The sequence below is a fragment of the Cryptomeria japonica genome, chromosome 1 (assembly GCF_030272615.1).
Source record: "Cryptomeria japonica chromosome 1, Sugi_1.0, whole genome shotgun sequence".
NCBI lineage: Eukaryota > Viridiplantae > Streptophyta > Pinopsida > Cupressales > Cupressaceae > Cryptomeria > Cryptomeria japonica.
Genome location: NC_081405.1, coordinates 324,236,931 through 324,252,641, shown reverse-complemented (window position 1 = coordinate 324,252,641; position 15,711 = coordinate 324,236,931). Strand labels below are relative to the sequence as shown.

Below are 15,711 nucleotides of genomic sequence, written 5' to 3'. Positions count from 1 at the left end.
AAACATGATAAATAAAAATAATTTACTAAAATTGTAAATTAAAAATATCTTAAATATATTTATAGTAAACATAAAAATAAAAAAAATTGCTGTAACAAGCCCCGCTATTCCGTGGGATGGGATTTAAGCCCACGATCAGCGCAAAAGAGGAATAACCTAGAAATTTTCAACGATCATGTTACATATTTCCCTCTGATTTCTCACAAGATCCGAACTAAATCGTTGGCTCCAGCTACTCCTCATATCTTGAGGCGCAATCCAGAGCACATGAAAAAGGCATTTTCATAAACGTAAACCCCATGTCGGACGAAATACCAGTTTCATTCCATTTCATTACTTCAATCCCACACTCCCAAACCAAAATCCATTGTCTATTAGGAGTTAGGTAATGCCCAACTACCAAATGCCCCTGGAATCACACAAACATAACATTTTACTTAAATGCAGTTTTAGTTTAGAATCTCAATTCTCCCTCTGCACAAATTTTTTTCCTGTGGTGGGTGACATCCAAAACTTCAAAAAGAAAAGAATCCAAAGGATACCTGCTGTGTTTCATATAATAGTAGAATCAGGTAAATAGTTCTCTTTATATTCCCTTGTTTACTTGGTATTAACGGGCACCTAGCAATCAAAAAAATTTCCTGCAATTTATGGTGACTTAGAAATTTCTTGAAAAAATTGTGTGCTCTTCAAAATTGTGGATGAGTCGTGGTTCAGATCTGTAAGGCATTTTTCGGGGGCATGTTCGATTTTAAAGTGAAGAACTTAATCTGTGTAGCATATCTACTTTTCTTGGTATATTCAGTTTTGAGATGAGGTGGATGGTTGGGTTATATATCCATTTTTTTGTTGTTTATTTTTAGGTGTTGATGACTTGTGGGTATGCCCTAATAGGCCTTGATATGGAGACACGTGCAGATAAATCGTCTGGTTTGTAGATATAACAGAAAACACTTTTGCCCAAATGCTGGCATATAAACATTGTCTATATATTCTGCACAGTTGCTTCTGCAACCACCCTCAGGCCTTATGATGGTTTGATATAAAGGCAATAATCTGGAAGGACAATATGCATCAACAAGAAGTGCAACTTTATTTAAAACATGTCATGGAAATTGCCCTCTGTTGGTATGTGTGATGACCGACTGCTATGTTGTTTGTGCATGTGATCCTCATGATCTGCGATGGGTTGTCTTGGTGTGCTTTATCTTTGAAAACTATTATGTAATTGAGGTGGAAAACAAATTATTTTGAAGCTTAGAGAGGATGGTTGGGTTCAAATTCTGCCAGGAGCATCAGTAATTCAAGGGCGCTGCCAGAACGTGATTTCCAGCTCCTTGATCAAGAAGGCATAACTACTCTAGCAGTCACATCAATTCCTATGTTACTACATCAATACTTGAGCCCTGAATGCATTAACAGAAGGTGTTCTGCTTTGGGGCTCTAACAAGCATTCGGAGATAGGATTTTGTTCTAAAAGGAAGGAAGGTCTGGATGTGTAGTGATGCGAAAGACTTATTATCACTTTGGCTTTGGATCCATGGAAAGAAAATGGCTTCTTCCACTGATAGCCAGTTCTGTGGTATCATTAACTATTTTTGTTTTGGCAACAGTCCACTTTGGATCATCTGGGATGGAGCCCAGTTCATCATCTTATGAAAGACGTCATCTCAAAATTGCATATGATTCTGATGGTAAAATTTTGGAGTCTGATATAGTTCAGCTTCCCCTTAGTGAACTACCCGAGCCTCCAAGAATTGCATACCTTATTTCTGGAACTAAAGGAGATGGTCAGAGGATGAGGAGGACTTTACAGGCTCTTTATCATCCTCGAAATCATTATTTGTTGCATTTAGACCTTGAGGCCCCTCCAAGGGAAAGGATTGAACTAGCAAAATATGTAAAAGCAGAGCCTACGTTTATGGAAGCAAGCAATGTTCATGTTGTAGGTAAGGCCAATCTCGTCACATATAAAGGGCCGACTATGATAGCTTCTACACTGCATGCTGTGGCAATTCTGCTAAAACAAAGTAAAGAATGGGATTGGTTTATCAACCTCAGTGCATCTGATTATCCACTGGTTACACAAGATGGTAGGCTATCTTCCCACAATTTTGTTTTTGCGCACCTTTATTTTCACTAAGAATTGGTTTTGTAAATGTTCCAAGGAACGATCTATTTTGCTATGTCCGAATACTGGTTGTCAAAGCTTGTATGTGCCACAAAGGTACTGAACTTATTTATCATTGAGACACACAAACATATTATTAAATGGAAATTCTTGAACTTGGAGGATCCAGGGCAGATAGAGAAAACATATGTAGGTTACATGCTTGGAAAGTGCAATAGGCATTACCTGGTTGTTTTGTCATTGGTTTTACACATTACATTACACAATCGTGTTAAACTTGGGAAAATAATTTTGAATTCACAGTTTTTATTTTGAACATCATTTCCTTATAAAATGTGTCCGCCTTTCTTTTATTGAAGGTTCTTCATGTGACTGCTGGATTAGCTGGGTTGGAATTAGCGGACTGATATGTAGCAAGTCCCTGTATTCATTTTAAAGAATATAGTACTTAATAAAAGTGCTCTGCAATTGAACATAGACTGGTTTTCACTTTTGTTATTTTGTGACTTTTGCTTAAATGAAGCTAGGAAAGTTAAAGTCTTGCATTTGCCTGACAGAAAAGAAGTTTAAGCTTTTATTTTTGTTGAAACTTGAAAGTTCTTTATAAGATTGTTCTATCACGTGAGTTCGAGTCAGTGGATGGACAAGAAATGAGTTGCTACGTTCATTTCAAATAATATTATATTGAATGATTAGAAGTTCATCATATTACAAGAGCTACATGATTGGACATAGACTACTTTCATCATAATACAAGTACTACAGAATTGGACAGAGACCTCAAATCACTATAAACATTTTTGTGACTATTGCATATAGTAAACTAAGAAAGTTGAAATGTTGCATTTACTTGCAGAAAGGAAGTTGACTCCCTGATTGTCATGCAGATTTACTTCATGTCTTCTCTTACTTGCCTAAGGACCTAAATTTCATTGAGCACACAAGCGACATTGGATGGAAATTGTAAGGATCTTAAGTTCAATATCTTAATATTCCATTTGCATCATTTGTTTGTAAATGTTCAATCTTGAAATTTACTTTCTATGATATATATTTTCATTCTTGTTCAGTTTTTCGGTTGTGCAGGTATCAAAGAGCTAAACCTGTCATTGTCGACCCAGGGTTGTACCAATCAAAAAAATCTGACATATTTTGGGTTACGCAGCACCGAACCATTCCAACCGCATTCAAATTGTTTACAGGTAGTCCCTGATTCTTGCATGTCTAAGGAGCTGGACTCTTTTTTCTTCCTTAATTTTGTTGGCAGAAAGAAAATTGAATTTTCTGGCCAAGGGAGCTAAGAATTTGTCAGGCAGTGACAAATATATGTAATGATTAGGATGGTCTATGATTCATAGATATCTGTTGATATTCAAACACTCAAATCATCCAAATTATGTCGTTGCTGCTTATAAAGTTGAATAGTGGAGCAACTGTCGTGACCTTTCTTCCACATTATTGAGAGTCAAGTGTTCAAATAACAAAAGGAAACATTAGGTAAAACATGCAAAATATTGAGGTCTCAGTTTTTCGCTGGTTATCATTTATAATGCACATTCATCTTCTCCAAGCGTCTAAAGATGAAGCCTATGCCAAATTGTCAACCCAAAATGCTGTCATAAGACATGATCCTTGGATGACGTTGAATATTCTGTGCACATTTTAGTTAAATCCTATGTTTTATTAGAGTGAAAAAGTTTCTAAGTGCAGTGGAAGTATTGTTGCAAGATGTTATAATAGAGGGAGCTTTTCTTGGAATTCTATTCTGTGAATGCTTTCTAAATAGATCCAAACTATGTGATGCAGTTTTTGCTTTTTGTGCACAAACAGGAAGATGCAGAATAGAATTTTGATGGCTTGGATTTCTTAAATTAATTTACTTAAGAAAAAATACTTTGGCTCTGGGCATGTTTTTTCATAAATAGATCTGGGTATACATGGGTCATTCTGAAAAGTTGCAGAAATTGCGAGTATTTGCAAGTTGCAGAGGACTGTGAGTAACTTGCCCATGCACTTGTGGGTGAGTTTCAGCAAGTTGAAGGCCAGAACTTGTGATGAGTACTCGGTGAATACATGCTGGAAACTTGCCCAATACTGAGTTTTGCCAAGTTTTACTAAGTTTTTGGTGAGTCACTGAGTCCAAGTGAAAATTGGGTCTTCTGAGATTTGCCGAGTTGTGATTTTTAAACAATGTTGGTGACTGTATATTTTACAGTTTGCAACCTTTCATTGTTTCAGACATATATCAAATACACTTAATTCCCTGTTACACAAGTTACATAATAATTGTTTGCAAGAAAACAAAAGGCATGTTAAAAGATCAAAACTATCGTCCAAAATGGTTTTATGTAATGGATAAAGCCATTGCTTCCACATTGGCTCCAAGAGTTTATTTCTCTTGGGACATAAATATCATCTAATTGTTAAAGGTCTCTTCTTTTATATGGGTTGGCAGAGATCCTGCTGTGAACTAGTGGAAATGACTAAAGAAAAAAATGATTACGGCAAAAGGATTGGAAAGCAAAAATGAAATTATTATTATTTTGTTTCAACACTGAAATCTGAAACCTTAAGAAAAAACAGGCCTAACTTGATTCAAACTGAAACAGGGTTTTATTTGTTTCTGTAACCTATTTTGAAAGTGGTAGAGCGCTGCACTTGGCCATGAACAATCCTCTTGGATATTTTCCCAAAAACACATTTTCACTTTTAGCCTAATGGGCATTTTTAGAACTGCTTCATACGCTCTTTGTCACCTGTGACATATTCCTCATGATGACTACTTAACCAATGTGTAACTATCTTCATAAGTAATGGTTAAATGAAATATTTATTATTAACTGATGAATACTTGACAACTACGTCAAGATATAGCAGACATAATCCTGCAAACCCATCTTATTTCTACATAGTTGATTTATTCCTGAATAGCCAACATATTCATACACTTGACATATTATTCCATAATCAATATATTTCTGCATAAATGATTTACGCTTGCTATATTATGTAGTAACATTCATAATGCCAGGGTACTTCCTTCAGGTTTTGTACCAGCTCCCTTTTCTTGAATTACTTTGCTCGGAAAACAATTGTAGATCGAGATGCTGGAGAATTTCCTAGCCTTTTAAAATACTCATTGAAACTTATTCTTTTGCCAAGCATTGCATCTTTGGACAAATGGCCAGCTTTAACTATCTTAGATAGAGATGTTGCTTTCTTAATTATACATGCATCTAATTCACCATTAAGTTGGCACATTCTGGAAGGAAACCTGGTTGACCTTATATTAATTAATGGCCGATGGTGTTTCAGCAAATGCCATTTATGGAAGACAATGTAAAGGTTCAATTCGTTTGACTTTTGTGTGTTATGGCAATTCTTTCTACTGCTTTCATTGAAATGATGAAGGACCTCCACACCTACTATTTACTTTCGAGGCAAACCTGGCAAAAATGCTTTAAAACCATGATTTCTCAGCTAAATACAACACCCGCATTTTCTGTCTATTTCATCTACATATGGTTCTAGAATAGCTGCACTAGTGGCGTGTATTGAAAGGTTGCTCACAACTTTTTCCCTTTTCTTTGGTGGAAGTTTTACTTCAAGGGGATTTCAATTTAACAGCCACAAAAGGATGTTGATCACAATAATTGGATAAGACTTCAGCCACTACTTCATTCTCAGTCCTTTTGCTTGTAAGGAGTAAGGACTATCATCAAGGCCTTGAACATTTCCAACAATTTCATGGATTTAAACTTTTTCCTTTTTTCCTTGTAGTTTCTGTTTTAGAGCCGTAAAGTTCCACAAGGGAGCATTTTAAAGTTTAGGTCTCCTTTGAAAATCTCAAACATGTACTGTTAAACAAGGGTCTTAAGGAAATTCTTCATTATAAGTTTCCATTCTGGATTTTGATTGATGAGGAGTAGGACTAATACTCCATTTCTTTGAAAAAATCTTCTTTGTTAAGGTGTCTTCCAAAAGGCCCAGAAAGTAGTTCTCCTACTATTATAAATCATATCTGGTACTGATGAAATCTGAAAAATGCGTAGAACAAAAAGATTGAAAGTTTTGGAAAGGAGATCTGTAGTTATTCTTTTATACTTTTATAAACTAAAATCTGAAATATCTAGAAAGAGTACACCCAACCTCAAACAAGCCAGAACCGAACTGTAGTGTTATTCTCCAAAACAATTTCAGGCAGTACATGAAGTACTGAATTTTATTCAGAGAAGATTTTAGTACCAACTCACAACCAATCCAAGATATTTCTTTCATATGTTTGCAAGCTTGGAGATAATTGAAATTCTTACATACAGGTTGCTAGAAATGTGTTCACAAAATTGCCTTTCAAGTTTAAATTTTGGATTGGTGTCAACAATGATCGACCTCTGTTTTTGTTGGCAAGCAGCATTCTCAGCCTGCACAATCTGTTCACTTTGTGCTCAACTATGTTGTCCTCATTATCTTTTTCTACCTCAATGTTCTGTTTAACTATTGTATGCATAGCATATTGCACAAATGATATGCTACTTGAATATGCCATGTTGGTGTATTTTTTGGCATAAAAAAATCTTATAACTTATTTATCAACTTTTTGGATTCTGAGTTTTTCCTTACTTTTGGAAGTTTTCTCAAGCATATTGATTATATTTTCATTCAATGGGATGAGCAAATTCTCCACCCTCTTGCACTAAATTTGGCATAGAAGGCTACACACAACTGCAGAGGTTTAGCATACAGAAATAGAAAATACGGTTGGCAACCAAGTAAATGTTTATGTCAATTGTTTACCAAAATGAATGTCAATTAAAATGAATGGAATACAACCTTGAAGCCACGAAGCTTGTGGATGCCGTTGGTGAATGGTAAGAGATGAGTCCTGGAGAAAACCCTTTTTGTTTTGGGACAACCTCCTATGCTCATCAAATGCATCATATCTTGCTCTTAGGGATTGGAAAATGCGTCAATTACATGGGTGCAGATGTGACTCTTTCTGACAATCAGTGATATGCATCCTAAACCCAGCACATAGTACTTGACATTGAAGTCATCAAATTCAAACATAAAGGCCAAATGATGGTGATATATGTTGTAGGCTGTTAGCCCTATATGCAAACATTTGTAGCAGCTTTACCTAATTTAAAAAAATAAAATTAAGCAGAATAAGGTGGATAGGAGAATGATGCTAAGTCTATTTGTTTAGTTATGAATATAAACGCTCTTCTTAGACTTACAATTTGATGGGTGAATAGCAACACAGTATGGATCCATCCCTTTATGTCTGCAAATGTCATTTCTTCCACAAGGAACTCACACAATTCTATGAAGGAATGAGATTGTTACACAGAGTCAGCTTTGTGCATTTTGTCACTATGGTTGTAGTTTTTTGCTTATTTTTAGTTTTAAATAAGGAGGAAGCTTTTTGCAATTTCTTCTCTGGAGACTTGGAGGGTATCGCATCTTATCATCATTTGTGAAGTTGGAAATGCCTTTTATGATTGACTTTTTTTCTTTTTCTTTGTTTTTACATATTGTCTGATAACTTTAGAAATTGTACCATCTGGTTCACTGTTCAGCCAAACAGAAAAGAGTGTTATTTTTGATGTAAAAGGCTTTAAGTGTCTTTGGAAGGATGTTATTCTACACTCTGAAGGAAATTGTAGTAAAACTGATCACATAATTTTTTTGTTATGGCAGGTTCAGCATGGGTGGTTTTGACACGTTCTTTTTTGGAGTTCTGTATATGGGGTTGGGACAATCTCCCTCGAACGGTTCTAATGTATTATACAAACTTTATCTCATCACCAGAAGGCTATTTTCACACTGTTGCTTGCAATTCTCAGGAGTTTCAGAATACAACTATCAATCATGATTTGCACTTCATAAAGTGGGATACTCCACCCAAGCAACATCCGATAGTCCTATCCTCAGAACATTTTGATGAAATGGTGCAAAGTGGTGCTCCATTTGCTCGGAAATTTCCAAAGGATGATCCAGTTCTAGATAGAATAGACAAAGAGCTTTTGGGTCATTCTGATGGCCAATACACACCCGGGGGATGGTGTATAGGGACAGACAACAGGGATCCATGTCATGTGAGAGGCGATTCAACAACTCTAAGACCTGGGCCTGGTTCCAAAAGACTAGAAGGCTTACTGTTGAAACTGCTTGCACATGAAAATTTTCGTGATAAGCAATGCAAGTAACCCATTTACTAAAAGGGGTTGCAAGGGTTATATGATTATCATGCTGGAAAGTCTCCTAATTCTGAAGAAACACAATTCTAATATTTGCTTCTTAAAAGTTTTCCCAGCATATATCAATGCAAAGAGAAAGTTATGATTTTGTTCAAAGTTGAAAATACATTTGAGTGTTGATGGCAACGATTTATTCCTACAGTTGTAGCAGCTGGGATTACAATTAAATGCTCAATTTTGGCTTCTACGAAAGAGAGATCAATTATGCTCTGTAGTTGTGGAACTTGACTTCGTGACTGTAATCAGAGAAGAGGTTGTATATTTCAGAACTCTTTTATCAACTGTTTTTATCCCAACCCTTTCAATGTTGCAGACAGTTGTTATACCAAACAATCATAATCTCTTTGAATTCATGTATTAAAAGAAATACAGTCGATTTAAAGCAACATAAATCATCACTAGTAATTTTCAGTACTTATTTAGCATTAACTAGTGGCAGACTACTATTTTTGGCGTTTGAAGTTTTCCTTCACTGTCAAGCATCAGGGAAGTCAAAAGATGTAAATTAGCATAGAACATTCAATTTAGTGATTTTCTTCTTGCAAATGAATGTTAAAAACAATCTTCAAATATATACATACAAGATGTTGGCAAACAAAAGTGACCAAGTTCAGGAGAGGGAAGATGGTGGCCTTAATTTGTAACATTACCTGGAATCTATAATTGTTTATCTGCTCTCGTTTGTGTCTTTTACAAATGTTAATTACAGCGGTGAAGAAAATAGTCCAGTTGTATAGTAGAAAAGTATCTATATCTTTATCCTTGTAGTGAGTATTGATACAATTCTTTTATACCAAACAAACCCATTGTCTTTAATCATTTTGAAGACACCCATCTTTCAATTAACTGTTTAATTTGTCAAAATGCATAAAAGTTGACCTTTTTAACCAAATGTGGTGTGAAACATTTTGCTAGTTCTTTGTTTAACTGAGGTTTTTGTATCACCAGTTTTAATGAAAGCTCTAGTTTATCTAAATTAGAATTAAAATTTACACTAATTCTTTTTCCTTGTGTTTTTCGCCTACAAGATAAATGACTCATTGAGGTGTCTGTCTTACAATTGTTGTTATATTTAAGTCACATATGGAACAAATATGATGGAAATATGATTCTTAAACTCTGTTAGGCCCGTTAAGGTTTCATATTTGTGGATCAACTTCTAATTTGTTGTACTATAGTAGGATACCAATATTAGCTCGCCTCAGCTTATAGCTAATTTGTTCTTTTTGTGTGTTTGTGGCTGTCAAAAACTCATATTGTAGACTGAATACTAGAATATATTTTTGTAAAAGAAAATAATTTTTTCTTATGTATAGAATAGGGCATTCAATTGAAAACAATAAGCACTGCTAAAAATTGAACATAGAGATTTGTTTTAGTTGAGAGGAGATGAGAGGATGTTGGCTGCAAAAGTATGTCTATGTCCATACATACAAGGGCATAAGTGAATGGGTGGGAGTTAGGCAAATCTGCACTTGAATTTTGAAAAGTTAGGGGTTGAATCTGTATATTTAAGGGCCATCCTCGCACTTGCAAATATAACCCATAGTGGCATAATAGTAAAATTTGTGCACAAAAGGAATGTGATTATGGCACGTGCAATAATGTTGTCTATATGGAGAGATGTACAAGAATGGATGATGTGGACAAATGTAGAGGAATTTATTTGGAGATAGGTAAAAGTCAAATGGTTGATCTCAACTTTGTACAAGATTCCACCATTTGTTGATAAATAATTGTATTAAGACATTCTCCCAAGATAGGTGCAAAATTAAGTGGGGAGCTGCATAAGTATGCAAATTTTATTGTTGTATTTGGTGCCCACTTTGAGGTGCATATAAATCTTGTAATGATCATGTATCTCAAAGTATGTAGCACTCACTATCACGGATGAAAGTAAATATTGAAGACAAAATGATATCTTAGGAGTCCATGTAATGGACTGTGTTGAATTTTATTGTGTGTCCTTTCGTTAGAATGCATTCTCCATGAGAACCTACAAAACATAGGAAAAGTATAATTAGTAACTTATGTCTAATAAGTAAAACGTAGGTACAAAACATGAGCTTGCCTAATTCTCTAGGCAATGGGAAAATTAGAAAACAAGTTGGGGAATTTTATTTCTTTGGAAAATGATGTAGCTTTTCCTTGCTTGGTGGTCATGGCATGACAAGGCGTATGGGTTTCTATTGTAGAGAGAAAAAAAGATATGTTTCAATCATTCATTTCTAGTTGAAACAGATTATGCCAGGGCAGACCTGGCGGACTGGCGATCAGAAATGGAAGAGTCTTTTCCTTATTTCATAGATTTCAACGTTGATAATGGAAGAAATGAAAAGAATAAAAACGAGCCAGCTATCGGGATCGAACCGATGACCATCACATTACAAGTGTGACGCTCTAACCTCTGAGCTGAGCAGGCTCATATGCATGCAGTATGTAGTCACATACTTATTGGCTGAAATGAAAAAATCTCTTCGAAATCGCTAGAATTATAGTGAATCGAATTAGAATAATGCAATTCAGATTAAAATGAAACATTGCGTCAATTGATATTAATTTATTAAAATAAAGCAACAATGGGGCGTGGCCAAGCGGTAAACCAGAAGAATTAACATTAAATGATGATTTTCAATTGAAAAAATTTGTTCTTAAAATAACGGATCAATTTACTCTATCAATAACTAAGCCTAATCAGGGTTACTATAATGAAATTGTCCTAGATGTGGATTATCGCATGAATGAATTATATGAACTTAACAAGAATATATTATTGAACAAGATCTTCAATTACAGAGATAAATTAAAGCATCATTCTTTCTTTATGCTACTCAATATTCTTGATAAAGATAATGAATATACAAATCAAATAGCAAAGGATGATAACATCGAAATTTTCATTCAACTAATATTGAATAAATACAAGATTCAAATTGACGAGCATTTTGAAAAAATGTTTAAGAGATTCCATTTGTTGAAGAACGTCTTTTTATCAAAAGTATTTAATGAATACTCTAAGTATTCTTTAAAATCAGATTCTGTATTGGACGATTTAGAATCTGAAACTGCATTGGACGATTTAGAATCTGAAACTGCATTGGACGATTTAGAATCTGAAACTGTACTGGATGAGTATGCTTTTTCAAAATCGTTCCAGAAGTATTATTTGGAATGGAAAAAAGTATTGAAAAGATTCTATATTGAATTCGTAAAAACATTCATAGATATTCTTTTCAATTGACAAAAGTATGGAATAAATACTATTTGAAATTACAAAAAGTATGGAATAAATACTATTTGGAATTACAAAAAGTATGGAATAAATACTATTTGGAATTCAATTTTGAATTACGAAAAATATTAAATAGAATCTATTTAATCAAAACATTAAGTCGCAATTTAAAAGATCCAGTTCGAACAAATTGGATAAAATTGAATAATGTAACGCAAGATACAATTACCCAGCATTCATCAAGTTGGAGAAAATGTCAGAAAGAATGGTTCAATCGCTCTATTTTTCGAACTGTTGAAAATCAAAATCGGAATTTGAACGCTTTTGTATTGTCCATTCAGATCGAAATATTTCAAAACAGATTAGAATATGTTTTGTCCATTTCCAAACAAAACAATTTAAAAATAAGAGTGTTCGATCCAATTGAATTATGGACTACTCAACATTGGGGTTGGTTTGGAAATCCCAATAAAATTTTTAATAATAAAATTTATAAGATTATCTTGGACGAGATTAATACCAATCTGATTGAAAATGAAAAAAAATCTAAATCAATTCCTAATCTTGAATCCTTGATCGATGAACAAACAATATCACCATTAGGTTTGAATGAGAAACCGATAATTGAATCGATTATTGATGTATTCGATAATGGAAAAAATTACATGGAATTATTGAATAACGCGGGTCTTTCTGCAATATTCGATGATCGAGACAATTGGTTGAATCCTTTAAAACTCTCCAATCAAAATTCATTGAGAGCTTCTTTTTACAAAGCAAATACATTTGAATTTTTAGATTATTTACACCGTCCTCGTTTAAATTATAAAAAAAGTTTAGCTTCTTACATGGAGAGGATTCATATAAAAAATAAGAATGTAACATATGGACAATTATTAAATTTAGTTCCCAATTTAGTTCCGATTCATAACAATCTGTTTTCTTTGTGTATTGGTGAGATGAGAGCTGTGTACTCAGAGAAAGAAACTATCTCACTCATAAAGTCACAAGTAAATCGATTATTGGATCAATATTTACGTGACCAAGCGCTAATCCATGATTTGCATAAATCGTCTAATTTACTTAATAAATTAAACTCTATTATTCATAGTAATATAGATTTTTTATCGATTGAAGATATTTATAAAACTCCTTTAATAAGCCCACAAATTGTCAATTTTGACAAAAACTCTTGCTATCCTTTTTTAAATAGTTCAGATTCAGAAGAAAACACCTGTAACCAATATTTTAAAAACAATTTTAGTTCCAACATAGATCTTATTCAAACTTCTTACCAAGATGATCTACTGTCCGAAATATCTTCAGTTGATCTAATATATGTGATGTATATGTCATTCCAAATTGATTTACGAATCTTCTAATAAGGTGCTTATTATCTCTCTTGGGATTTTGGGCTAGTTCAAGAGCGAGAAATTGCCACTGGAGGAAAAGCTATCAGAGAACAATTAGCTGGTCTAGATCTGCAAATGATTATAGATCGTTCATATATAGAATGGAAGGAAATAGATGAGGTAATATCTATATTATTTTCGGAGCCAGAGAATTAATTTAGTAATAGAAAAATATATGCTCAATTTAAGGAGCAAAAACTTCAAAAACTTCGAAGAAGAAAGGATCTTTTGGTTAGACGGATGAGATTTTCTAAATATTTTCTTTGAACAAATGTAGAACCACAATGGATGGTTCTATGCCTATTACCAGTTCTTCCTCCTGACCTGAGGCCAATGTTTCAATTAAATGAAGGTGGAGTGATTACTTCGGATCTTAATGAACTTTATCAAACGGTTATCCGTCGAAATAATAATGTTTTACAATTCATAGAAACCACTAGTGCATTTCTAATACCGGATTTATTGCCTGACCAAAAGAAATTAGTCCAACAAGCCATAGATGCACTTCTTGATAACAATATAGGCACACAACCGGTGAGAGATAGTCACGATAGACCTTATAAATCGTTCTCAGATTTCATCCAAGGTAAAGAAGGAAGATTCCATGAAAATTTACTTGGAAAACGGGTCGATTATTCAGGTCGTTCTGTTATTGTGGTAGGTCCCCTTCTCTCATTGTATCAATGTGGATTGCCCCGAGAAATCGCAATAGAGCTTTTTCAAGCATTTTTAATTCGTGATCTGGTTGAACGACAGATTGCTCCCAATCTAAGAGCTGCTAAATTTTTAATTCGAGATAGGGGACCTATTATATGGAACGTACTTAAACAGATTATGCAAAAACATCCCATATTGTTAAATCGAGCACCCGCCTTACACAGATTAGGAATACAAGCGTTTATACCTGTTTTAATAAACGAACGTGCCATTTGGTTACACCCATTGGTTTGTGCAGGATTTAATGCGGACTTTGACGGAGATCAGATGGCTGTCCACGTACCTTTATCTATGGAAGCTCAAGTAGAAGCTCGTTTACTTATGTTTTCTCATCTCAATCTTATCTCTCCAACCATAGGAGATCCTATTTGTGTACCGACTCAAGATATGCTTCTAGGACTTTATAGATCAACTCTTCAAAAAAACCAGGGTATTTATGAAAATAGGTACCATCCAAATAGCTCAAAAAAGAAGATTGTCTCACCTTCGTTTTATAGCTATGATGATGCGCTTAAAGCTTATGAACAAAAACAAATTGATTTAGACAGTCCTTTATGGCTCCGATGGGGGAGAGAGATAGATACCTCTATTATTAATTCAGTAAACCGAGAACTTCCTATCGAAGTTCAATATGAATGTTTAGGTACCTTCTACGAAATCTATGATCATTTTCGAATAAGAAAAGGTAGAGTGGGGGAAATACTTAATAAATACATTCGAACAACCGTTGGTCGCATTCGTTTTAATCGAGAAATAGAAGAAGCTATAAAAGGCTTGTGGACTTATGATATCCGACAAGAAATGTTACTATTTAGAATTTAATGTTATTAATCTTACGCTTATCTCATTGATGCAGAGATAAAGATCAAGGGAGCCTCCCAGCTTAAACCCATTGCTTAATTCTGCTCCCCAAAATAAAATGGGGATATCTTATTCTTATGACACAAAATCCCGTCAAATTTGTCCATCCCTTTCCCTTTGAAGTGCCCTTTTTTAATAAAGGGATGGATAAATTTGTTATGAAGCACCTTATTAGAAGATTCGTAAATCAATTTGGAATGACATATACATCACATATATTAGATCAACTGAAGATTTTAGGTTTCCAGCAAGCTACTGACGCAGCTATTTCATTAGGAATTGATGATCTTTTAACAACACCATCTAAAGCATGGCTTATCCAAGATGTGCAACAACGAGGGTTTGCTTCAGAAAGACATCATGATTATGGGAATGTACATGCAGTAGAAAAATTACGTCAATTGATTGAGGTATGGCATGCTACCAGTGAATATTTGAAACGAGAAATGAATCCGAATTTTAGGATGACTGATCCTCTTAATCCAGTACATATGATGTCCTTTTTAGGAGCTAGAGGAAGTACATCCCAGGTTCACCAATTAGTAGGTATGAGAGGATTAATGTCAGATCCTCGAGGAAAATTTGTTGATCTACCCATTCAAGGGAATTTCCGCGAAGGACTTTCTTTAACGGAATATATTATTTCATGTTACGGTGCTCGTAAAGGAGTTGTGGATACTTCTGTATGTAAGAGAGGGAAAAGTGACACATGAAATATAAATTTAATCTTAGTTCAAGTGTGTTGATAGTCTTGAAAATGACTGTGCAAAAAATCTTCATGCCTTAGTCAAAATATTGGTCATTTTAAATTTATTTGGCTCTCTGTCCTGTGTTTCATGCTTAAGGTTTAGGGTTTTATGCATTTTGATTAGGTCTTGGTTAAAACCCCTAAAACTGTTCTAATTCGATGTTACCTTTTTCCACTTAAAACTAAGGGTCATGTCATCGTTGGCGAGGCCATTTTATCTCCTAAAGTTATGTCTACCTTTATTATCCTAGGCAGGACCCTTTTAATATTTTAGCCAGCGCTTTATTATTTTCCTTAAGTCTAAGCCTTTTATTTTTACTGATGTCTTCCGTTAAAGACCGAGCTACTAA

At 34.4% G+C, this 15,711-nt stretch overlaps 2 protein-coding genes, 1 non-coding gene and 1 pseudogene across 4 annotated transcripts; 3 read left to right on the top strand and 1 right to left on the bottom strand.

Annotated features, from left to right (window-relative positions):
- The first annotated feature begins 436 nt into the window (after nt 1-436).
- On the top strand, nt 437-8,805 carry LOC131073159 (beta-glucuronosyltransferase GlcAT14A). Of its 2 annotated transcripts, XM_058009555.2 has the most exons (5): nt 437-572; nt 895-2,093; nt 3,019-3,094; nt 3,218-3,333; nt 7,832-8,805. In XM_058009555.2, the coding sequence occupies exons 2-5, from the start codon at nt 1,505-1,507 to the stop codon at nt 8,338-8,340; spliced, it is 1,290 nt and encodes a 429-aa protein (XP_057865538.2). In that variant the 5' UTR covers nt 437-572; nt 895-1,504; the 3' UTR covers nt 8,341-8,805. The 2 variants fall into 2 exon arrangements, with proteins under 2 accessions (XP_057865538.2, XP_057865537.2); XM_058009554.2 differs by lacking the exon at nt 437-572 and having other exon boundaries at nt 579-2,093.
- A 1,935-nt stretch (nt 8,806-10,740) lies between these two features.
- TRNAT-UGU (transfer RNA threonine (anticodon UGU)) lies at nt 10,741-10,813 on the bottom strand. Its single transcript has one exon. It is a non-coding gene; the product is annotated as a tRNA-Thr (tRNA).
- Nucleotides 10,814-13,260: 2,447 nt separating this feature from the next.
- On the top strand, nt 13,261-14,604 carry LOC131874481 (DNA-directed RNA polymerase subunit beta'-like; annotated as a pseudogene).
- Nucleotides 14,604-15,326, top strand: LOC131857396 (DNA-directed RNA polymerase subunit beta''-like). The gene has a single exon (XM_059209923.1). The coding sequence runs from the start codon at nt 14,691-14,693 to the stop codon at nt 15,324-15,326; it is 636 nt and encodes a 211-aa protein (XP_059065906.1). The 5' UTR covers nt 14,604-14,690.
- The last annotated feature ends 385 nt before the right edge of the window (nt 15,327-15,711 follow it).

Bases quoted from the DNA above. Each gene is read 5' to 3' on its own strand.
- LOC131857396 (XM_059209923.1), top strand. From the start codon at position 14,691: ATGACACAAAATCCCGTCAAATTTGTCCATCCCTTTCCCTTTGAAGTG.
- LOC131073159 (XM_058009555.2), top strand. From the start codon at position 1,505: ATGCGAAAGACTTATTATCACTTTGGCTTTGGATCCATGGAAAGAAAA. The intron at 2,094-3,018 runs GTAGGCTATCTT...ATTGTCATGCAG, and splicing joins TCCACTGGTTACACAAGATG to ATTTACTTCATGTCTTCTCT. The intron at 3,334-7,831 runs GTAGTCCCTGAT...TTGTTATGGCAG, and splicing joins CGCATTCAAATTGTTTACAG to GTTCAGCATGGGTGGTTTTG.